The sequence below is a fragment of the Thalassophryne amazonica genome, chromosome 3 (genome assembly GCF_902500255.1).
Source record: "Thalassophryne amazonica chromosome 3, fThaAma1.1, whole genome shotgun sequence".
Taxonomy (NCBI): Eukaryota; Metazoa; Chordata; class Actinopteri; order Batrachoidiformes; family Batrachoididae; genus Thalassophryne; species Thalassophryne amazonica.
In genome coordinates, this window is record NC_047105.1 from 55,360,421 (window position 1) to 55,386,545 (window position 26,125).

Below are 26,125 nucleotides of genomic sequence, written 5' to 3' on the forward strand. Positions count from 1 at the left end.
TAATCCTGGCTGGGGGCTAGTGAGCAGCGATATGTGAATAGGTGTTTGGACAGAGCTCCCGAACTTCGGAAACTTTTTTAAAATAACATTGTTATAAAACAACCTCAGATGAATAATATTCATCTCTGACAGCCAAGGGCACAATTTAGAACTAGAAACTGGGGGGACAAAGTGCGAGGCCCCCAGAAGCCAACGGTTTCTAGATAAGCTCAGATGCATTCTGAGCATCCAGAACAGTAATTTTAATGTTTTGAGAAGACCATAAAGTGGACACCATCTGACTTATACAATTTGAAACTGTGGATATAAGTACTTTATTCTGAGAATAGCCAGCATTTATTTTGTTAACATCCTGGTGTAAATAAGGTATCACCACATGTGTAGAACTCAAAAAGAATGATAGGTTGAGTTTTCATTAAAAAACAACTGCAATGTGGTAAAATGTATTCATAAATATGAAAGAACAAGCTCTTAATAATTAGTAACTATCGCATACTGTATTTTTTTCTCAAGATTTGTTTTTGCATAAGTTTGAAAAAACATCAGCTCATAAGTTTAAGATAAATTAATTATCATGAATTTAATTTTCGAAGCGGCACTAATGACAACACTCATACTGAACACAATTTTGCTTGCATAGACTGATTTTGAAGATAAAGCAATAATTGCAGATGGGCTTTCTGAGGTCCCAGATAGCTTTTCTGATTTCCTTTTCTAACTTTCAGAATTTAGTAAATTTGCATATGGTCCATTGATACTTATGTGTAGACACTAGTCCCTAGAGGCAACTATTTTTGGTTTCAAATCTGTGCAAATGCAGTCCCAGAAAATTCCGAATGTGACAAATAAGAAACAGGTGTTGTAAACAAGTCAATGCTGCTAAAAATACAAACTTTCAGAAACAAAGATACTATTCTGACATGGTTTGCACATAAGACTGGCACAGCATGTTTCAAGTACACACATATATGTCAGAAGGTGGGGGGGGACATACCATATTCTGTTCCCCTGGTTGAAAAGGTGGGGGGGGGACATATCCCCCCATCCCCCACCAAATTGCGCCCATGCTGACAGCTGAATAACATCAGTGTGTCATATTGATAGCTTTTTTCCTTTTTTTTACTAAATAACCAAATGACAAAATGCCTGATAAAGGAAAACGCAACAAAAGAGGCCTATGCTAAAGCCCCGGACTCAGCTGAAACAGCGTCCCTGAATGAGGGATCCTCGAGGAGGATGACGGACCTAGCTGCTGTTATGGCCGCCACTGTAAGCAATGAAAGTAGGATTCTGGCACAGATAGACTTGAGCACACCGGACGTGAACACCAAGATAGCCACACTTCGGGAAGATGTAGCAAAACAGGAGACTCACTTGAGCGATTTGGAGTCCAGCCTGAATCCATACTCGGACAGAGAGGCTACTACAGAAGGTCACCACACTAAAAGTGGAAGTCATTTCACTCCGCCAGAAAGTGGAAGAAATGGACGGAAGTCAGTGCCGATACTGTGCTCGCCTGGTCAGGAAAAAACATCAGGCTTGAATTGTGTGAGGGACAGTGGCCCACTGTGAGCATTGATAAATTAGTACAGGAGCCGCTGAGCCTTTACTTCACTCCAACCCTGGATGCAGCATACCGCGGCGCCCGTCGCGCTAATGAGGGCGGGCCTCCCAGAGTCATCATGCTCACATTCCACTATCTATGGGAACGAGAGGAGCTCTTCCGCACAGCAGCCCGCCTAGCGCTGCTGACCCTGCATGACAAAAGAGTGACCATATTCCCTGACTACACGGCGGTGGTGGCGAAGAAAAGAGCAGCCTTCGCCGAAGCTAAACGTTTACTCTGGAGCTGCCAGGGTGTCAGGTTCGGTGTCTGGTTCCCTGCAGTGCTCCGCATCACAGACTCGTCTGGTCAGGGTAAGCAGTTTGAAGATCCAGCAACGGCTGGGGAATATATTAAAAACCTGAAGCCCAAGGCTACTGTAAGTTAATTTAGCCAGTTGGACAATGGGGACTAGGTGTAGCTAACAAACTGATAAAGTGAAAAGTCTCTCCACTCATTTCTTTACATTTTACCACTCTTTTTTTTTTAATAATGCCCAAGAGTGAGGCTCCCAGGTAACACGGGATTTTATGGCTATGGATGCTTAGTGTGCAAAGACTTTATCCCTCTTTCCTAATTATTATTATTTATTATTTTCTTTTATGTATCTATGCAACCTGTGTGGGCATGTGTTTTATACATATATGTACACAATTTGAATGTGACGCCCTCTTGTGTGAAATATAAACGTATGAAAGTTGGTTGGTCCTAGGATACATACCCACAGATATAATAAACCCTTTAAGCTTTTTTTTTTCTCTTGTGACATTTACAACTTGAGACCCTCAGGGAATCCGGTCACTCCAACCTGCTATGAACAGTTGAAACTCAATGTTTGCCATATGGGGGTATGCAGTTTTTATTGTTTTATTTTTTTTTTCTTCCACTAGGTGTACAGAACAGTACAGGGATGTGGGTTGTCATGAAGAGAATTATTTGAAGGAGTGGGGAGGCTCACTCAGGGACACCTCAGTTAGTTTTCTGTTATTGGTTGTATGCAAACAATTTTTATTATTCTATGTTGTTGTTGATGTTGTTGTTGTTCTTCCGGCTGATCTCGTATGTCCGGGTTGCCACAGCAGATACAGAAAGATCCGCATAGGTATTTGGCTTTTTTATACTGGAAAACATTTTTTATTCTATGTTCAATCTAATTTATATATATCATGGTTTGCCCTGTCAGGAGGATAGGTTAGATGGTTATAAGCAGCACAACGCTAGAAGAAGTGCAATCTCGACAGGTTCAGTAGATCAACATAGTGACGTAAGGCTCAGTTTTTGTTTTGTGGTTGGACAGGGACTTGTTCTAGCTTTCTTACTTTTTGCCTACCTTAGAAACAATGCTGATATACAGAAGTCAGCTTATACTCGTTTTCTGAGGTGGAACATAAAGAGAACCATAACCAAGTGAAGCTAATTAGTGTTTGCACATTTAAAAACATTAACAAGTGACATCATGTTTTTGCAGGCGACTCATCTGCGATCAAATGAATGTACAAAGCTAAAGAAAACTTGGATAGGGCAATTATTTTGCTCAAGAAACGATGATAGACACTGGTACAGCGATTCTGATTAGAAAAGGTATCCCATCATACCATCACAGACCGTGTGGTGACTCCAGGGTGGATATGTCATAGTGACTCTTAAACTGTACGGTACCCAAATAACACTGGCTACGTAAAAGTAAAGTCCCTTTGGCTGCTCCCCTGTTTGCACTCGGGTCGCCACAGCAAATCCAAGGTGGATCTGCATGTTGAATTGGCACAGGTTTACGCCGGATGCCCTTCCTGACGCAACTCCAAATTACTGAGAAATGTGGCAGGGGTGGGATTTGAACCCGGAGCATTCTGAACTGACCCACATTAACCACTTGGCCACCACCCTGCTTAACAGGCTAACGTTTATGGACCCAATTGGGACGACCCCTTTCTTTAACTAAATTTATAGCACCGTTGCCAGATCTTAACAACAACCAATTGGTACTGGGGGATTTTAATTGGTTTTTTCACCCAAAATTAGATAGATCAAATCCCAGGCCTAGCAGAACTCTGGTACAGTTATCCAGTCATTTATAGACACATATGACTTTTCTACCCTGGCGGAGAGACAACCCAACAACTAGCAATACTCCTTTTTTCCCCCAGTCCACCACTCGTTTTCAGGATCGATTTTTTTCGTAGGAGTAGTAAAACTCTTCCTATGGTCAAGGACTGCCAGTACAATAGTACGTTTCCTGACCCTGGCCCAGTACAGCTGGATATGTTTCCCAGAGTGCATCAGACCATGCCGTACATGGCCTTGACCTCTGTTGTTATCCAGGGGCTCTTCATTCAAAATTCATCTCCAACAAATGACAGTTTTTTGGAATTCACTGTACCACCGATAGCCACTAACCAGTGTGGGAGGCCCTTAAGGCCAATCTCAGGGCCAGATATATCTTATACAGCTTATGAGAGAAAAAAAAAGGCAACAGCACTTAATACTTGTCTGATAACATATGTGGACCGTAAGTATGCTGAATGCCCCGCATCCGAGCTCTAAGGGAAAAATTATTGTTGAAACTGAATTTGAGAACCTCTCCAAAACAACCGAACAGTTATTTTTTAAATCAAAACAAAGATTTTATGTACACGGGAGAAGGAAAACGTATTGGCCTCCAGGCCACAAGTTTCTAATCGCACAATGCCTCTTACTCGCACGCAGACTTATACTTTTTAATGGAAATCAAATCAGCCCATCATTTCTGCAGTGGATGATGGTGGTACTATCTCTTTCACTTTGGAGAAATTGAGATAAGTAGTAAAGCTTGCAGAAACTTCACCCTGACCTGGAGTCTTTTTATAGTTTGCAGAAGGTTTCCTTTTCGATGATATCTTTAACATTAGTCGTACGGACAGTTTAAAACTATTTTAACATATTCAAAACCCACTCCCTAACATATGAGGAAGGTTCTGTCTATTTTTGTACGGTTCTGTTTATTTAAATTTTTGGCATGAGCTTGGGAGTGGAGTAGGTTTTGTATTTTCTTTTTTGTGTCTATGTTTGATAGTTGTGTGTTGTTCATTGAAAACAGCAAATAAAATAAAATAAAAACAAAACAGACCCAGCGCATGATGCTGTCACCACCGTGCTTGACAGTTGGTCCAGTGTTCTTCGGTTGAAAGCCTCGCCTTTAGTCCTACAAACAAACTTCGTGTCACTGTGGGCCGAATAGCTCAATCTCTGTTTCAACTGACCATAAAATCTTTCTCCAGAAGGAATTGGCTCGTTCATGTGGGCAGCTGAAAATTTTGCTTGAAGGTGTTGATTTTGGAGCAGGGGCTTCTTTTTTGGTCAGCACCATCTCAATCCATGGCGATTTAAAACTCACTTCATTGTGGACAGTTCCAGCCGTATCCAATTCATGGCAGACCTGAGCTTTGGTGCTTTCTGGGGTTCTTAACATCCTAACCAATTTCCCTCATCTGAGGGTTTGACTCTTCTTCTAGACCTCAGCAAAGTGGTGACACATCTGACTAACTTGTACTTACATCAGTGTTTGAACTAAGGACCTTGGAATCTGCAGGTTATACATGGCTCCAAGTCCTTCCAATCAAGTCTGAGACCATGTGCTGGTGCTGTGCTCTGCCACACCATAATACCCCGGAACCACCCCGGGTCCTGGATGGTAAGCACCCAGGCCAAGTGGTCCATTCCCACACCTCTAAAATAACATCTATCTGTCACAGCTAGGTGACAGATAGATAGCTATGTGCACATCCCCTTGGCATTCTCCAGCTACTGGGGTCCTCAGCACTCAGCACGTGCGTGCTGGATCATGCACAGAGAAACAAGCCACATGGACAAAATGTTGTAGCTGACGCTCCCTTACAATGCAAGTGATACTGAGTGAGACTAGGATGAGAAAAAACAAAGTCATTCCAGTGGTACCTAGTACCCAGAGGCTTGCTGATTTTCACATCTGGCAACTTGCTTCTGACGATTGTTTGTTGCTGTGACGCCACTCTGAACTTCACACGGTTGTATACGCTTCTTTTATTTCTGTTTAGCACTCTTCTGGTTATTAATTGTATCTACTCTGAACGTTATTTAACATAGTCCCTGTTGTGAATCGCTAAGTTAGCATTCGCTAGCAGCTAGCAGCGCTAGCAGCTAGCATTCACTAGCAGCTAGCATTCACTAGCGGTTAGCATTCGCTAGCAGTTAGCATTCACTAGTGGTTAGCTTTCGCTAGCTAGGTCAACCCCTCCCCTCTCCGTTGTTACTTTTTATAGCTGTTTCTTTTCTACCCGTTAATACTGTTCGTTTTTCAGTTGGACTGCTGTGAATTTTAAGTAATTTTTACTCCTGGTAAATCTTAGGAGCAGCTAGCATTTTTGCTAGCGGTTAGCTAGCGTTATTTCGGACCCTCGTCATCATTTTTTCATTTCATTTTTTTTACACTCTTGTTAGTTAACTGTTTAGTGTATTTTATAGCTGCTGCTTTTTTACCTGTTTAATACTTCTGTTAGTTTTTCAGTGTAACTGCTGTGAATTTTAATAAATTTATTTGCGTCTGTGTGAGTCTTATGAGTGGTTAGCTTATCCATTATTGGTTAGCTTGTGTTTGCTTGGCTACATTCTTGAATTTCTTACTGCACAAAGTACACTACTAATTCTACTTTACACCCTCCGTAATCCTGCGTGATGTTGGAAGATAGGGTGGCTCTCTTAGAGAGCTGTGTCCGTAAGTTAGAGCAGCTTCTTAGCTCAGTGGAGTTAGATGTTACGGGCACTCCAGATGAGGTTAGTGTTGGGCCAGCTAGCGAGCCCATTAGCATCAGCTTAGAAATGCCGGCTGTGGAGGACAGCTTTCGGACTGTGGCTAGGCAGAGGAAGCCGCGTAGGGCTTGGTGCCCGGTTGTGACACCCTGATCACACGCGCCAGTGCGAACTGTGAATCAGTTCTCCCTCTTGGATTTGCCATGTGAATTCTCTGAGCCCACAAGTGACTTCCACTCCTGTCTCCAGGCCGAAACAACGGACTTTAGTGATAGGGGATTCTATCACCAGCAAAGTCAGGTTACAGACGCCGACGACGTTAAATGTATTCCTGAGGCCAGAGCTCCCCACTGCATCTCATCTTAGGGTGCTGACGCTGCAGAAGGGAAGACAGACAAAGGAACATGACATGAGATATAGTCACATAGTTATTCACGTTGGCACCAATGATATCAGGATGAAGCACTCAGAGGTCACAAAAATGTACATAGAGAGGACCTGTGACCTTGCCAGAAAGATGTGTCGGCTCATTAATAGTCTCTGGTCCCCTCCCCTCCCGGGGTACTGATGAGGTTTAGCAGGCTGACATCGTTAAATAGTGGCTGGCGCAGTTTTGTAGACAGCAAGACTTTAGCTTTATTGATAACTGGCCTTCGTTCTGGGCCGCCGTGGCTTGCTGATGCCAGACGGCCTCCACCCTACTGGGGAAGGCGCCGCCATCTTGTCTGCGAACATAGATAGAGCTCTACAGGAGGGTAACATTAGAAATCTACAGCAGGCCATGGAGCAGGTGATTAGAGACCCTGCAAGGCTTATGACAATGTGGGTGTGGAATCCATTAGCTTAACGGGGAATTTAGTGCAGAAAATCCACTATGGTGATAGTGCAGTTTATTTGCCAGGGAGGGAATTTCAACAAGTTGAGACTGTGGCCTGCTTCCGTAGTCGTGTCCATAAAATCATAGAGGGATATGTTTTCCAAACTTAATACCCATTACTATATTGGATGATGTTGAAATTGAGGATAGCCCAGTGGTTGTTCCAGCAATAGCAAAGATTTTGTGTCTGCTACCTACAACGCGCGTGGAATGTCTTAAACCTAAACCTACTTCTAGGCATCTTATATATGCTACTCTGGAACCACCCCTAAAACCAAACAGTTCAACTGTCAACCCTACTGAGGTCCTTAGACTGGGTCTCATTAACATAAGATCACTGTCCTCAAAATCATTGTTCATCAATGATCTAATTATTGATCATCACTTAGATATTGGGCTATGTGAAACCTGGCTTAAACCTACAGCTGTCCTTCCCTGAAATGAGGCCTGCCCACCAGCATATACATTTAGTCACGTCCCTTGTGATGCGAAGCAAGGCGGGGGGGCTCTTATTTATAATCTAGGTTTAGCTTATTAGCTGTTGAGGGTTATAATATCAGCATCTGATTCTCTGCTCTGCTCAGGATATTACATTGCCAAGGTCATAAGATAAAAATCAGTCGTATTACTTTGTCACTGTATACGGTTTTAGAAAACTAACCGGCAGTTTTATAAAAAAACAAAAAACTATATGGATTTGAATCACGTGCAATTACACCAGACATGCTTGAACCCTCGTGCGCATGCGTGAGTTTTTTCACGCGTGTCGGTGACGTCATCCGCCTGTGGGCAGGCTTTGAGTGAGCACTGGTCCAGCCCTCTCGGCTGAAATCCTTTGTCTGAGACGCTGCTGGAGACGGCGCGCGTTGCTTTATCAAACTTTTTTCAGGGCCTGTGAGGGATATCCGAGTGGACACTATTCGAGAAATTCTGCTGGTTTTCGGTGAAAAGTTTAACGGCTGATGAGAGGTTGTGGAGTTTCTTTCGCTTTAAGGACAGCTCACAAAGCGGATCGGCGTGGCGCGGTCGGAGGTGGCGTCCGTCTGGCTGTTTCGAGCTGAAAACTTCCTAATTTAAGGCTCTGTTCACCCAGGCCGTCGTCAGAGAACAGAGAAGTTTCAGAAGAAGTCGGCATGAGGAGTTTATGCGGACATTCCACTGTTAAAGGAGATTTTGTAATGAAAGAACGTGCGGGCAAATTCGCCGAGTCGGTTCCGTGATGACGCCGCAAATCCATCTGCGCCGCGACAGGAAAAACACCTCCGTGTTGAAAACCATTTGTAAAATTCAGGCGGCTTTTGATGGCTTTCAATAAGTGAGTCTCTGAGAAATTGTTTAACAGCTTGGGCATGTTCCAACTTGTCCGGTTGTCAGGTTTCCAACAGAGGTGTTTTTCCTGTCGCGACCCCCCGCGGTCGGGTCCGGCCCGACATGCGAATCTGCCTGCACGTTCTTTCATTACAAAATCTCCTTTAACAGTGGAATGTCCGCATAAACTCTCATGCCGACTTCTTCTGAAACTCTCTGTCTCTGACGACGACCTGGGTGAACAGAGCCTGAAATGTGGAAGTTTTCAGCTTGAAACAGCGAGACGACGCTGCCTCGGAGCGCAGATCGCCATCAGGCACCGTGGGCCGTCCTTAAAGCAACACTTACACACCAAAATCTCTCATCAGCCGTTAAAATTTTTACTGAAAACCAGCTGAATTTATCGAATGGTGTCCACTCAGTTGTGCCTTACAGTTTTGAAAAAAATTTGATCAAACAAAGCAGCAGTCTCTGAGCCATTCCTAAACAATGAAAAAATCGACGACAGGGTGGGCCACTCCTCACTTAAAGACTGCCCACAGGCGAATGACGTAACCGACAGGCGTGAAAAAACTCTTGCATGCCCACGAGGGTTCAAGCATGTCTGATGTAATCACACGTGATTCAAATCCATATGGTTTTTGAAAAAAATAATAAGGTCGGATACTTTTCTAATAGACCTTGTATAGGCATCCAGGCCCATATTCTGAATTCTTAGATTAATTTGGTACGTTCATCTCTAACTTGTCAACTAGTGTAGATAACATTCTGATCATTGGTGCCTTTAACATTCATATAAATAAGCCTTCTGATCCCCTCTGCAAATCATTTATGGAAATTGTGGATGCATTAGGATTTCGGCAATGCATTCGGGATTCGACGCACATTAGTGGAAATACCCTGGATCTAGTTCTCGCATGTGGTATTGCTGTCACGAATATTGACATCATGCCTCTTACATCAGTGGTGTCTGATCACTCACTTATGATGTTTACAGTTCCGCTGCCGTGTTTAGTGGAACAACAACCTTATATCATTACGGCGATGCATCAACTCCTCAACTAACATTGAACTCCAAGCTAGACTGCCTGATGTCTTAGCTTCACATCTGACAAATACCCAGTCAGTAGACAGACTTGTGGATAGTTTAAACTCAGTGCTCAAAACTACACTCGACATGATTGCACCACCTGTGTTAAAACCGCGCTCCCCCAAATCACAGTCACCTTGGTTCAATGATTATCCACGTGACCTCAAGCATAAAGCAAGAGGTCTAGAACGGAAATGGCGTCGTTCAAAATTAGAAGTATTTCACCTTGCATGGCGTGATGCTATCTTAGACTATAAGCATGCATTATTGGCTACAAAGCGGACTTACTACTCTGATTCGATCAACAAAAACAAGCATAACTCAAAGTTCATGTTCGACATGGTGGCAACACTTTTGCATGGACAACCACCTGTAGTTCGCTCTCCTTTTACAGTACAAGATTTCCTGGATTACTTTGGGAAGAAAATAGAAGACATCAGGTTAAACATATCCCGGCATGCCTTAATCCAGCCACTACACCCTGCTATTGATGTGGGTGCCACTACTGAGGTATTACCTAGATTTACAGAATTTGACAGTATCTCACTAGGCATGCTGACAAAACTCGTAATGACAACAAAAAGCACAACCTGTTTATTTGATCCTATACCAACAAAACTGTTTAAGGGCCTGTGGCCCACTCTTGGGCTGACTGTGCTGGAAATTATCTCTTCTTTAACTTCTGGATCTGTTCCTAAATGTTTCAAATCTGCAGTGATTAAACCATTACTTAAGAAACCTAATCTTTTTTTTTTCAATCTTTTATTTTATTATTTTCAACATTAACAGAAATAAACAACATAACAGTATCATCATATAATAACTTGTTCAAGTATTACTCTTACATTCATAACTGTATACCCGAAAAAAAAATAAAATAAATAAAATAAAAAACAAAAACACCCCCCCCCCTTAAAAAAAAAGTCATGTACGTATAAAGAACACTATACCTGCACTAGGTTAGCATATCCAAAAAATAAAAAAAAAAATAAAAAAAACAGGAGGACGCTGGTCACACTTTACTTGTTAAAATGATCCATAAAGGGTTGCCATGTTGAGTGGAACAGCTTGACATTGTCTCTCAGTGAATATCTGATTTTTTTCCAATTGTAAATGGTGCATAACATCTCTCAATAGGGCTGGATGGGTCGGAGGAGCCTTGCTTTTCCAATTCAACAATATAAGACGTCTCGCCAACAACATCACAAAACTCAAAACATTCATTTCTTTTTTACTTAAATCCTTACACGTAGATACACCAAACAATGCCATTATTGGATCTGGGGGTTTTCTTCTTAAAAATTTCAGACAGTGTTTCAAATATTTTAACCCAATAAGTGCCGATATTAATGCATGTCCAGAACATAGTGACAATGAAGCGGAGCCTGGCCACAACGATCACGTGGGATTTACTCCTGAAAACATTTTAGACATCTTCAATTTGGACAGGTGTAATCTGTGCAATATTTTTGTATTAGTCCATGTCTGCAGCAGATTGAGGAGGAATGAACCCGTTCCTGCGCTGTAGTCCACTGTTCCTCAGTCATGTTAACACCTAGTTCACTGCACCAGGCATCTTTCAGGTGATCCAATGTGGCTATACAGTCTAATTGTGAAGGTTTGTTGTAAATCCTGGAAACAGCCCCTTTCCTTAGTGGGTTTGTCAGGAACAAATCATCTGAAGCAGTACTCTGCGGTGAATTGGGAAAGGATGGAAATATTTCTCTGACAAAGTCACATACTTGTAAGTACTTGAAAAAATCTTTGCTGTCTATATTAAACTTTTTCTGGAGTTGTTGAAATGTGGGAAAGACATTATCAATAAATATCTTTAAGTGTATGCACGCCTTTGAATTTCCATGTTGAAATGACAACCCTGAAAACAAATATGGGCTTGATTATGGACCAACGGCGTTAAAATTGAACATTGATCCCAGTGAAAATGCCTTCTAATTTGAGACCAAATCTTAAGAGAATTAAATACCACAGGGTTTTTGCATTTATTTACCAAGTTCAAGGTTTGAATAAGCTAAAGACCTCAGTCCATTAGGAGAAAAAATTTGACTTTCCATCCGTTCCCAAACAGGTCTATGAGCTCCACCCCAGAATGACATACAACGTATGTTACAAGACCAATAATAGAGCCGAAAACAGGGCAGTCCCATTCCTCCCATAGGTTTAGGTCTTTGTAAGAATGTTTTTTTAATTCTGGTGTCTTTTTGTTCCAGATAAACTGAGAAATTAAAGAGTCAACTTTCTTGAAAAATGATTTTGTTAATAAAATGGGAATGCATTGAAACAGAAATAAAAATTTGGGTAAAGTGAACATCCTGACTATATTTATTCTTCTGGCAAGCGAGATAGGTAACTTAGACCACTTTGTAAAGTTTTCTTCTGTTTGTTGAAATAAATTAGTAAGTTATGTTTGAAGAGGCCAGAAAACTCTTGAGTCACATTTATTCCCAGATATCTAAACCTATTCGAAATGGTGAAAGGAAACGAGGCAAAAATGCTTTCGTTTTGTTTCGCTATGGAGTTAATTGGAAAAAGTATGCTCTTTGATAAGTTAACTTTATATCCTGAAACTTTTCCGAAGTCCATTAACATATTCCTAATTTTCATCAATGATTTTGTAGGATCTGTGATATATAGTAGCAGATCGTCTGCGTAAAGCGATACTTTTGCTCCGTACCACCTTTTAATGCCTTTTAGTCCTTTGCAGAGCGTAATGAAATGGCTAAAGGTTCTATAGCAAGAGTGAATAACAGAGGGGACAAAGGACATCCTTGTCTCGTGGAGCGATGGAGAGAAAAGGGACTAGAGTTTATCGTGTTTGTCTGTACTGTGGCCCGAGGCACAGCATAAAGCAGCCTGACGAGAGATATAATTAGAGCCGAGTCCAAACCTTCTCAGCATCCAGCGAAAGTAAAATTTCAGATTAATCATTTGTATCGTACGTGTAAATAATATTAAATAACCTCCTAATATTAAAAACAATTGCCTGTCTTTCACAAATCCCGTTTGGTCCTGGGATACAACTGTTGGTAGAACTGACTCTAATCTCCCTGCTAGTATCTTCGCTATTATTTTATTATCTACATTTAATAGGCTAATGGGTCTGTATGAGCCTGGTTCGAAAGGATCTTTACCAGGCTTTTGGATCAGAGAAATAGTAGCCTCATACATAGTTGAAGGCAAACAGCCTTTACTTTGTGCCTCGTTGTATACATCCAAAAGAAGGGGTGAAATCTGTTCCCCGAAGGCTTTATAAAATTCTGCGCTATACCCGTCTGGACCAGGACTTTTTGAACATTGCATATTTTGAATAGCCCGTTTTATTTCCTCTAATGTTATTTTTTGTTCCAATTGCATTCTATGTTCGGAAGATATAGATGGGATTTGAAGAACTTCAAAAAATTTCTCAATTAATATTGGATCATTTTTAGATTCTGAAGAATAAAGTTTTGTATAATATTCAAGAAATGTTTTATTAATCTGCTTCGGGTCATTAGTTGTCTGCCCTGTACTCATTTTTATTTCTGTTATTAACCGCGAGGCTGCAACTTCTTTAATCTGCCGTGCTAACAGTCTACCTGTCTTTTCTCCATGCTCATAATACTTGTGTCTAAGCTGCGTCAGCAATTTAGTTGTGTCATTCGTGTAAAGTAAGTTAAGCTCTGTTTGCAATGAAACCTTTTTTTTGTAAAGTTCCGTAGAAGGTGAAACTGAGTATTTCCTATCTATCTCTAACAGTTCTTCAGCAATTTTTGATTCCTTTCCCTTCGTTGTTTATTCCTTTGGCTGCTCAATGAGATAATCTGGCCTCTCAAATATGCCTTTAGTGTATCCCATAATATGGATCGTGTGACCTTGGTGTATCGTTTATTGAAATAAATATTTCAATCTGATTCTTTATTTCCTCAATTAACCGTTATCTACAGCATGCTATTATTAAATCGCCATTTTCATGTGCAGTTGATCCATATCCAATTGCTAACTGAAGAAATACTGGACTATGATCAGACAATACTATTGGCTTGTAATCACAACTTTGAATCTGTGTCAGATACTTGTAGTCTAGCAAGAAGAAATCAATTCTGGAATACAGCGATGAGCAGGAGAAAAATAAGAAACTGCTTTATCTTTGGAGACAAAACCCTAAATGGATCAACTAGCTTATATGAATTAATAAGCATGCATAGCTTTTGCGGATTTAGACATAATCACTGATCTCTGAGATGATCTGTCAAGATCGGGATCTAAGACAAGATTAAAATCTCCGCCAATTATTAATTGATGGGAATCCATATTAGGCAAAGCCGATATAAATGATCTGATAAAACTTTCATCGTCTACATTAGGAGCATAAATGTTCACAAGTGTAACTGGATTGTTATAAAGTTGTCCTGAATCCATAATGTACCGACCTCGGGAATCAGATGTTACTTTTGATGCTTTAAAGGGGACGCCTTTTCTGATAACAATGGCTGTGCCTCTGCTTTTTGCAGTAAAGTCTGAATGAAATATCTGCTCTATCCATCTAACCCGCAACCTCTGATGATCTTGATTTCTCAAGTGGGTTTCTTGTAGAAATCCTATGTCCGTTCCCAACTTTTTAAGATGTGCTATAATATTGCCCATTTAACAGCTCCATTAAGACCTTTACAATTCCATGAAACCAGATTTATCAGATGATTTAACATTTTTATCAATGTCACTAACCATACTCTTCTTGTTGTAAAGATTCACAACCCAATCATTCATTATTTCAACAGGTCCCCAAAAATAATTACTCATTACCATAGTGCAGGTAGAAACATGAACAAAAACAAAAACTCCACTGAACTTGTCCCTGTTCTCTCTGTTCCTCCCTAAACAAAAAATCCCTATGGAACTTGGGCAGAGGAACACAACACAAAACCAAACCCCCCAAAAAACAAATAGTCTAGTTTGGATTCAGAGAGATATATGAACATCTGACTTACCACTAAGCCCCTACACAATTATGTCAAGTATATCCAGACCCCTTATTCAGTATAGACTGGCAAACTCACAACTAACTTTTAACTGAGGACCCAAAGTTGTCCCCTATTATCCCTAGTATGCGCCTATATACATATAACCTCACACACACAAAATAATAATGAATAATATAAGTACAGCCTATATGACAGTTTAGTAACATTAGAATCTTCACATATAAACACAGGTAATCAATTACCAACTCAAAAAAAAAAAATTATCAAACCTTTTACTCAATACAAGTAGTAACAACTTTTTTTTCTCCTTTCCTTTTTCCCTTTTCTTCTTCCTTTCCCTTCCCCTTCCTTCCTTCTTCCCTCCCTTTTTTTTTTTTTTTTACATAATAACTTAGTAGACTAATTTACCTGGTTAATGGTTTATCAGTTCAGCTGTGAGTTTGACCTTCCAGTAATGTCTAATGTAATCTGTTATATCCGCGCAGTTTAGTTCGATCCGTCCCCTCGCGCATTTAACACTCCGTCCTCAGATGCGGCCGCTCCCCCCATTGCGCCCTCCGACGTCCTCAGCTTGATGTTTTGAATAAACTTCTCCGCTGCCTCAGGGTTGGTAAATGTGTGTCTGGAGCCATTCACTGTTACCACAAGTTTGGCTGGAAAATACAAGCTGTCGACTTCGACTTCACCTGATTAAATGCTGCTCACTGCCGTCCGACTTCGGGACTCATGTCAGGGAAAATATAAACGGGAGAGCCCCCATAATGTAAGCTGCTCCTGCTCCTGGACAGTCTCAGAATTTTTTCTTTATCCTTGTAGTAGTGCAGTTGGACAATGATGGCCCTCGGACGTTCCCCACTCCATGGTTTGGGAATCAGGCTTCTGTGAGCTCGGTCAATCAATCAATCAATCAATCAATTTTTTTCTATAGCGCCAAATCACAACAAACAGTTTTGCCCCAAGGCGCTTTATATGTAAGGCAAGGCCATACATAATTATGTAAAACCCCAACGGTCAAAACGACCCCCTGTGAGCAAGCACTTGGCTACAGTGGGAAGGAAAAACTCCCTTTTAACAGGAAGAAACCTCCAGCAGAACCAGCGCTAGGGAGGGGTCAGTCTTCTGCTGGGACTGGTTGGGGCTGAGGGAGAGAACCAGGAAAAGACATGCTGTGGAGGGGAGCAGAGATCGATCACTAATGATTAAATGCAGAGTGTGCATACAGAGCAAAAAGAGAAAGAAACAGTGCATCATGGGAACCCCCAGCAGTCTACGTCTATAGCAGCATAACTAAGGATGGTTCAGGGTCACCTGATCCAGCCCTAACTATAAGCTTTAGCAAAAAGGAAAGTTTTAAGCCTAATCTTAAAAGTTAGAGGGGTGTCTGTCTCCCTGATCTGAATTGGGAGCTGGTTCCACAGGAGAGGAGCCTGAAAGCTGAAGGTCTGCCTCCCATTCTACTCTTACAACCCTAGGAACTACAAGTAAGCCTGCAGCTCTGAGAGCGAAGCGCTCTATTGGGGGTGATATTGGTACTACGAGGTCCCTAAGATAAGATGGGACCTGATATTCAAAACCTTATAAGTAAGAAGAAGAATTTTAAATTCTATTCTAGAATTAACAGGAAGCCAATGAAGAGAGGCCAATATGGTGAGATATGCTCTCTCCTTCTAGTCCCCGTCAGTACTCTAGCTGCAGCATTTTGAATTAACTGAAGGCTTTTTAGGGAACTTTTAGGACAACCTGTAATAATGAATTACAATAGTCCAGCCTAGAGGAAATAAATGCATGAATTAGTTTTTCAGCATCACTCTGAGACAAGACCTTTCTGATTTTAGAGATATTGCGTAAATGCAAAAAGCAGTCCTACATATTTGTTTAATATGCGCTTTGAATGACATATCCTGATCAAAAATGACTCCAAGATTTCTCACAGTATTACTAGAGGTCAGGGTAATGCCATCCAGAGTAAGGATCTGGTTAGACACCATGTTTCTAAGATTTGTGGGGCCAAGTACAATAACTTCAGTTTTATCTGAGTTTAAAAGCAGGAAATTAGAGGTCATCCATGTCTTTATGTCTGTAAGACAATCCTGCAGTTTAGCTAAATGTGTGTGTCCTCTGGCTTCATGGATAGATAAAGCTGGGTATCATCTGCGTAACAATGAAAATTTAAGCAATACCGTCTAATAATACTGCCTAAGGGAAGCATGTATAAAGTGAATAAAATTGGTCCTAGCACAGAACCTTGTGGAACTCCATAACTTTAGTCTGTGAAGAATTCCCCATTTACATGAACAAATTGTAATCTATTAGACAAATATGATTCAAACCACCGCAGCGCAGTGCCTTTAATACCTATGATGCAGCTCTAATCTCTGTAATAAAATTTTATGGTCAACAGTATCAAAAGCAGCACTGAGGTCTAACAGAACAAGCACAGAGATGAGTCCACTGTCTGAGGCCATAAGAAGATCATTTGTAACCTTCACTAATGCTGTTTCTGTACTATGATGAATTCTAAAACCTGACTGAAACTCTTCAAATAGACCATTCCTCTGCAGATGATCAGTTAGCTGTTTTACAACTACCCTTTCAAGAATTTTTGATAGAAAAGGAAGGTTGGAGATTGGCCTATAATTAGCTAAGATAGCTGGGTCAAGTGATGGCTTTTAAGTAATGGTTTAATTACTGCCACCTTAAAAGCCTGTGTACATAGCCAACTAACAAGATAGATTGATCATATTTAAGATCGAAGCATTAAATAATGGTAGGGCTTCCTTGAGCAGCCTGGTAGGAATGGGGTCTATAAACATGTTGATGGTTTGGATGAAGTAACTAATGAAAATAACTCAGACAGAACAATCGAGAGAAAGAGTCTAAACCAATACCGGCATCACTGAAGCAGCCAAAGATAACGATAGTCTTGGGATGGTTATGAGTAATTTTTCTCTAATAGTTAAAATTTGTGTTAGCAAAGAAAGTCATGAAGTCATTACTAGTTAAAGTTAATGGAATACTCAGCTCAATAGAGCTCTGACTCTTTGTCAGCCTGGCTACAGTGCTGAAAAAAACCTGGGGTTGTTCTTATTTTCTTCAATTAGTGATGAGTAGAAAGACTGTCTAGCTTTACGGAGGGCTTTTTTATAGAGCAACAGACTCTTTTTCCAGGCTAAGTGAAGATCTTCTAAATAGTGAGGACGCCATTTCCTCTCCAACTCTACGGGTTATCTGCTTTTAAGCTACGAGTTTGATGAGTTATAACCACGGAGGTCAGACACTTCTGATTTAAAGCTCTCTTTTTCAGAGGAGCTACAGCATCCAAAGTTGTCTTCAATGAGGATTGTAAAACTATTGACGAGATACTCTAATCTCCCTTACACGAGTTTAGGTAGCTACTCTGCACTGGTTGTTATATGGCATTAGAGACCAATAAAGAAGGATATCATATCCTTAAACCTAGTTACAGCGCTTTCTGAAAGACTTCTAGTGTAATGAAACTTATTCCCCACTGCTGGGTAGTCCATCAAGTAATGTAAATGTTATTAAAGAAATGATCAGACAGAAGGGAGTTTTCAGGGAATACTGTTAAGTCTTCTATTCCATACCATAAGTCAGAACAAGATCTAAGTATGATTAAAGTGGTGGGTGGGACTCATTTACTTTGTTGAGCAAAGCCAATAGAGTCTAATAATAGATTAAATGCAGTGTTGAGGCTGTCATTCTCAGCATCTGTGTGGATGTTTAAATCGCCCACTATAATTATCTTATCTGAGCCTAGCACTAAGTCAGACAAAAGGTTCTGAAAATTCACAGAGAAACTCACAGTAACGACCAGGTGGACGATAGATAATAACAAATAAAACTGGTTTTGGGACTTCCAATTTGGATGGACAAGACTAAGAGGACAAGCTGTCAAATGAATTAAAGCTCTGTCTGGGTTTTTGATTAATTAATAAGCTGGAATGGAAGAATTGCTGCTAATCCATCCGCCCCGGCCCGTGCTACGAGCATTCTGACAGTTAGTGTGACTCGGGGGTGTTGACTCATTTAAACTAACATATTCATCCTGCTGTAACCAGGTTTCTGTTAGGCAGAATAAATCAATATGTTGATCAATTATTATATCATTTACCAACAGGGACTTAGAAGAGAGAGACCTAATGTTTAATAGACCACATTTAACTGTTTTAGTCTGTGGTGCGTTGAAGGTGCTATATTATTTTTTTCTTTTTGAATTTTATGCATAAATAGATTTTTGCTGGTTATTGGTAGTCTGGGAGCAGGGCACCGTCTCTACGGGGATGGGGGTAATGAGGGGATGGCAGGGGGAGAGAAGCTGCAGAGAGGTGTGTAAGACTACAACTCTGCTTCCTGGTCCCAACCCTGGATAGTCACGGTTTTGGAGGATTTAAGAAAATTGGCCAGATTCTAGAAATGAGAGCTGCTCCATCCAAAGGGGATGGATGCCGTCTCTCCTAACAAGACCAGGTTTTTCCCCAGAAGCTTTGCCAATTATCTATGAAGCCCACCTCATTTTTTGGACACCACTCAGACAGCCAGCAATTCAAGGGAGAACATGCGGCTAAACATGTCACTCCCGGTCCGATTGGGGAGGGGCCAGAGAAAACTACAGAGTCCGACATTGTTTTGCAAAGTTACCACACCGATTTTAATGTTAATTTTAGTGACCTCCGATTGGCGTAACCGGGTGTCATTACTGCCGACGTGAATTACAATCTTACCAAATTTACGCTTAGCCTTAGCCAGCAGTTTCAAATTTCCTTCAATGTCGCCTGCTCTGGCCCCCGGAAGACAATTGACTATGGTTGCTGGTGTCGCTAACTTCACATTTCTCAAAACAGAGTCGCCAATAACCAGAGTCTGATCCTCGGCGGGTGTGTCGTCGAGTGGGGAAAAACGGTTAGAGATGTGAACGGGTTGGCGGTGTACACGGGGCTTCTGTTTAGGGCTACGCTTCCTCCTCACAGTCACCCAGTTGGCCTGCTTTCCCGGCTGCTCGAGATCTGCCAAGGGGGAACTAACGGCGGCTAAGCTACCTTGGTCCGCACCGACTACAGGGGCCTGGCTAGCTGTAGAATTTTCCACGGTGCGGAGCTGAGTCTCCAATTCGCCCAGCCTGGCCTCCAAAGCTACGAATAAGCTACACTTATTACAAGTACCGTTACTGCTAAAGGAGGCCGAGGAATAACTAAACATTTCACACCCAGAGCAGAAAAGTGCGGGAGAGACAGGAGAAGCCACCATGCTAAATCGGCTAAGAGCTAGTAGCTACGCTAACCTAGCGGATTCCTAAAAACACGCAAAGTGAATAATGTGTAAATAATTTAGAGGTGATTCAGCAGAAGGAGTGCTTTAGTTAAGGCACGTAAAGATTACAATGGGAAACAAATCGTAATCTAGATAACTAGATCAATCTAACTGCGCAGATTAAACAGCTAACAGATACAGAAAAAACACAGCTGTGCTCCGGAACAGGAAGTGATACAATACCGCAGTGAGAGCCAACCACCAGTAGAAGCAAGCAAGAGGGGGAATAACAATGGGGGAATCGAAATTGTCCTCCCCAAGGACCCTCCGCCCAAAATTTGGCAACAAAGTCAGTGGGGTTGCCAGCCTCGGCGCCCTCCGCAATTCCAATAATGCGGATGTTCTGTCTGCGACTTCTGTTTTCTAAGTCCAAACATTTTTCCTGTAACTTCTTATGGTCCGTCACCAGTAGTGTGTATGATTTCTCCAATGCTGTCAGTCTATCAGACATATCACACAGGGACTTCTCCATTTCCGTCTGTGTATTAGCTGCCTCCTCCTGTAGTCAATCAATCAATCAATTTTTTTATATAGCGCCAAATCACAACAAAACAGTTGCCCAAGGCGCTTTATATTGTAAGGCAAGGCCATACAATAATTATGTAAAACCCCAACGGTCAAAACGACCCCCTGTGAGCAAAGTAGTGTGTGTAGTGTAAACAGCCTCTCAACTTTGCCCATTAGTTCGTCTTGGGTAGCTTTGATATCCGCTTTAGCTTCTTCCCGCAGAGAGGAGATGTCCCTGTGAATGTCCCGATGCATACTATCGATCTTGGATTTAACACCGTCCAAACTATCCTCGTAGTCTTTTAATCCCACACGGAGTTCCACGCGTATATTCCCACGGAGATGGGGCATCCTCTCCGGTCTCCGCACTAGCGTTAGCCTTAGCTGCTTCGTTTCGCTCGTCGGTCAGGGGATCAATATCTATGGTCTTCTGCGTGTATTTTTTTCCTTTTTTGACTTCCATTTTGGCTTAGGTACTGGTTTTATGTTAGTTATCGAAGATACTTGGGTCTGGAAATGCGAAATAATTAAACAATATACGGAGCTGGACGCTTACACTACTTCACTCCATGACGTCGGAAGCGGAAGTCCTCTTAAGAAACCTAATCTTGACCGTAGTGTATTGACAAACTATCGGCCAATATCAAATCTATCATTTTTCTCTAAAATTCTGGAAAAAGTGGTTTCACTGCAGCTCATAGACTATCTTACTGAGAATAATCTCTTTAAGCCACTGCAGTTTGCTTTTAGAAAATATCATTCCACAGAGACGGCTCTCACTAAAGTGGCGAATGATCTTCTGCTTACAATCGATTCGGACACCACTACGGTTCTGTTGCTGTTAGATCTCAGTGCTGCATTTGATACAGTGGATCATGATATTCTACTTGATAGGCTGGAAAATCATTTTGGGATTATTGGGAGTGCCCTTGCTTGGCTGACATCATACTTGACCAGTCGTTCTTACTGTGTTTTGTACAGTAACACTACCTCTAACCTTAGTGACATGAAATTTGTCTTAGGCCCCCTGCTTTTCTCTCCCTTTATATAGCACCCCTTGGGCACATATTGCAGCATTTTGGGATTACCTTTCACTGCTATGCAGATGATACTCAGTTATACATGCCGATAACTGCTGGTAATCTCATTCACATAAAATCCTTAGAAGATTGCCTTGCAGCAGTGACAAGTTGGATGTCTAGAAACTTCCTACTTTTAAACTCTGATAAGACTGACATGATGGTTCTTGGTCCAGTGAGACATCGGCATCAATTTGACCAGTTAACGCTCAGGCCTCGGCTCGTGTGTCATACATCACACTGACAAAGTGAGGAACCTTGGGGTAATTTTGATCCTTCGTTGTCCTTTGGCCTCCACATTAGAAATATTACTAGGACTGCTTTCTTTCACCTGTGAAATATAGCGAAGATTCGTCCCATCCTGTCTATGGCTGATGCTGAGACCCTGATCCATGCATTTATCTCTTCTAGATTGGACTACTGCAATGTTCTATTTTCTGGTTTTCCGCAGTCTAGCATTAGGGGTCTCCAACTGGTTCAAAATGCTGCAGCCAGACTTTTGACACGAAGCAGAAAGTTCGACCACATTACACTCATTTTGGCATCCCTTCACTGGCTTCCTGTCCCAGTGAGATCAGATTTTAAGGTTCTGCTACTAACCTATAAAATTATTCATGGACTGGCACCTCCCTACCTAGCTGACCTAATTAAACCTTACATACCGGCCCAGGCTTTACGTTCTCAGGGTGCAGGACTACTTTGTGTCCCTAAGGTGAATAAGAAGTCTGCGAGTCACAGAGCTTTCGCTTATCGTGCCCCTGTTCTGTGGAATGAGCTCCCTGCGTCAGTAAAACAGTAAGATTCTGTGGAGACTTAAGTCCAGACTTAAGACGCGCTTATTTTCCCTTTCATATGGCTAGCATACTGGTACAGTTTTGTTTTACGCTTTTTACTCTTTTAATTCATTTATTAGTAATTGGAGCGGGCTGCGGCCTCAACTTTACCTAAATTCTGGGCCTTTTAGTGAAGTTGTAGGGCTAGTGGCCAGCGATCACCTTAGTGTTTCTCTGTTTTTCTTGTTGTTTAATGCTGGCAAATTATACAGTATTTTTTTGTCTTTCTGATGCCTGATTCTGTTTTTTTCTCTCTGTTTAAGGTGCAGCTCCATCCAGAGATGGGAGCTGTATTTGTGTTGGCGATCCTCCTGTCCTGTGCGCCAATAGCATTTCTTGTATATTCGTCCGTGAATTGTTCTGTGAATTGTTCTGTAATTTATGTTTGTAGCATGGCCCAAGCAGAGGGTCACCCCTTTGAGTCTGGTCTGCTTGAGGTTTCTTCCTCAGAGGGAGTTTTTTCCTTACCACTGTTGCTCTGGGGGTTGGTAAGGTTAGACCTTACCTGTGTGAAGCGCTTTGAGGCAACTCTGTTGTGACTTGGCGCTATATAAATGAAAATAAATTGAAACAAATTGAAAATACCCAAAGATCCTTTAGAGACACTTTGCACCAAAAACATTCAGTCGTCACCTTAGTCCAGCTTCTGTAAATCTACAGTGTTCTTTGACCTTCACTGTGTTCCTTGGACTTTCACATTGTTTTCAGTATTGGTCAATCCACTGAGTGCTGTCAACACATCCTTTTTATGCTGGCAATGAGAAACTACCAGTTGTAGTCAATCATCATCACATCAGGAGTTAATAGGCCTTGGCCTTATCACTTTAAAAGAGATTGCAGAACCTTCAGTGCCACCTATTAAAATATTTAATTGAATGTATGTAAATATTAACCCTATATGTACAATTTGACCCTATGTGGATTTGAGAAGATCCAAAGTAAATTTAAACTTGTGCACAAAATTCTTGTTTTATGACGTCATTCATGATGTATGCTGTACACAAAAATCACGGTTCGATACGTACCTCAGTTTTGAGGTCACGGTTCGGTTCATTTTTGGTATAGTATGGGAACAAAATGCAAAACCTAAATTTGCTTGTTGTTGTTGTTTGCCTGGTAATAAGTTAAATAAAATGTTCTCAAATAAACAACAAATACATCAATTGATGCTGTCAATTGATTTCCTGAAAGCTGCTCTCCTCATGTTGTGTAAACTCACACACAGTGTAAATATAAGGTCTTACCTGTTCGTTTTAGTGAAGAAAAGTCCCTCTCCAGCACGGTGCACCAGAGTTGTGCCGTCAGATCAGTTAACATAACGGAGCCTTCTCCCCCCACCCTTCCACACCGGTTCTCTGTCTTGGCGCAACAAGTCGAAAAAGTCACAGCGCCTCAATAACGTCTCAGCCTCCGTGCGATCTTGGCTGAACATGCGATGAAATCTCAAGAAAAAGTTAAAAATTACTCAGTTCTCTGTGTGGAGCAGGGACACCGTGCATGTGCATTTACGGTACATATTTAATTAAAAGTTAAAAAAATCTTTCAGTCTAACATCTTTCTGTGTAAATATCTCATGTTACAACATGGAGACCCGCAGCTTATAGACAAGTGCGGCTTATTTATGTACAATTTTGTTTATCTTTTTAAAATTAGTGGGTGCGGCTAATATTCAGGTGTGCTCTATAGTCCGGAAATGACGGTAAGCACACTCAACGCAAACTCACCCGTGCACAGCCCTTTACCGAACCGAACGTCCTGTACCGAAACAGTTCAATACAAACACATGTATCATTACACCCTTATTAAAAACCCAACATTACCACGACATTCATCAATCAATCAATCAATCAACTTTTTTTTTATATAGCGCCAAATCACAACAAACAGTTGCCCCAAGGCGCTCTATATTGTAAGGCAAGGCCATACAATAATTATGAAAAACCCCAACGGTCAAAACGACCCCCTATGAGCAAGCACTTGGCTACAGTGGGAAGGAAAAACTCCCTTTTAACAGGAAGAAACCTCCAGCAGAACCAGGCTCAGGGAGGGGCAGTCTTCTGCTGAGACTGGTTGGGGCTGAGGAAAGAAACCAGGAAAAAGACATGCTGTGGAGGGGGGCAGAGATCGATCACTAATGATTAAATGCAGAGTGATGCATACGGAGCAAAAAGAGAAAGAAACAGTGCATCATGGGAACCCCCCCACAGTCTACGTCTAAAGCAGCATAACCAAGGGATGGTCCAGGGTCACCTGATCCAGCCCTAACTATAAGCCTTAGCGAAAAGGAAAGTTTTAAGCCTAATCTTAAAAGTAGAGAGGGTATCTGTCTCCCTGATCTGAATTGGGAGCTGGTTCCACAGGAGAGGAGCCTGAAAGCTGAAGGCTCTGCCTCCCATTCTACTCTTACAAACCCTAGGAACTACAAGTAAGCCTGCAGTCTGAGAGCGAAGCGCTCTAATGGGGTAATATGGTACTACGAGGTCCCTAAGATAAGATGGGACCTGATTATTCAAAACCTTATAAGTAAGAAGAAGAATTTTAAATTCTATTCTAGAATTAACAGGAAGCCAATGAAGAGAGGCCAACACGGGTGAGATATGCTCTCTCCTGCTAGTCCCCGTCAGTACTCTAGCTGCAGCATTCTGAACCAACTGAAGGCTTTTTAGGGAACTTTTAGGACAACCTGATATTAATGAATTACAATAGTCCAGCCTAGAGGAAATAAATGCATGAATTAGTTTTTCAGCATCACTCTGAGACAAGACCTTTCTGATTTTAGAGATATTGCGTAAATGCAAAAAGGCAGCCCAAAATTCATGCCCATGATGACTGTATGTAAGCTTCCGACCACGACTGGAAATGGATTCCAGAATTGCCCTGGCAAGCTCAGCCGAAGGACAATCATTTGTGTGAAGGTGAGGTAAGGTCATTGAGTTCAAAAGCCAGATTGTTGTATCCCTTAGTGTCTTAATGCCCACAGGTAGTATTACCTCATAACTCATACTGTTCAATAAAAGGAACGATTTTCAGAGTGATTTAAATCACCAGTAAAATATCCCCAACTCTTCCCTCTGAGGTCTGTCAATTGGATAACCTCCACCCTCGTCTGTCAGGTGGCATAGTGGCGGAGTGAAAGTGGAGTCAGCTGTTCCCAAATATGTGACTAAAAGTCTGTTTTAGTTTGTTTTGGGTTTTTTTTGTAACTGCATTAAATCACAGTTGCTCTTACTTGAAATGCAGCTCCTTGAAAGTGAAGTGAGTCTCCACAATGCCAGTGGTCTTTACTCGAGTTCGCAGCACATCCTGCTGAGTGGGGATATAATCTGCCTTGGCTATCCTCTCCAGGTCATTGAGATAACTGTAAGAAAGAGATTTTAAGACAGTAAGATGGCAAATACAGACCGTACACGTGCACACTATGAGCATCCACGAGTCTAGTCCATATTTTGTTGGTCTCCTAACTTTGTGATCTTTTGCCGCATTTTCTGTTTTACACACAGGCCGCACTCAGAAATAAATTGCAGATTCTCACTTGACAGTTTTTCATCAGCCTAAGTGACGTTTACAATAGCGTGAACATAAGGTGTTGCAATAATTCACTAAATCATGACAGCACTTCGCATGCTGCTGCTGCTGCTGTGTCAAACTCTGTTTTCACATCGAATTTAGGTTCCATTTCAACAAACCCGAGCCCAGCCTGAGTGTAATCCCAACCAGTCATCAATCATGAGCTCAAATGGCAACCACAGATATGACAACA

General features: G+C 41.6%; 1 protein-coding gene across 1 annotated transcript in view; it reads right to left on the reverse strand.

The window, feature by feature from the left end:
* LOC117506762 (guanine nucleotide-binding protein G(i) subunit alpha-2) overlaps positions 1 to 26,125 on the reverse strand; it is a 243,715-nt gene that overhangs the window by 37,269 nt on the left and 180,321 nt on the right. The window contains exon 5 of the mRNA XM_034166349.1: positions 25,595 to 25,723. Within this exon, the coding sequence (XP_034022240.1) occupies positions 25,595 to 25,723 (129 nt within the window). The remainder of the gene's footprint in view (positions 1 to 25,594; positions 25,724 to 26,125) is intronic.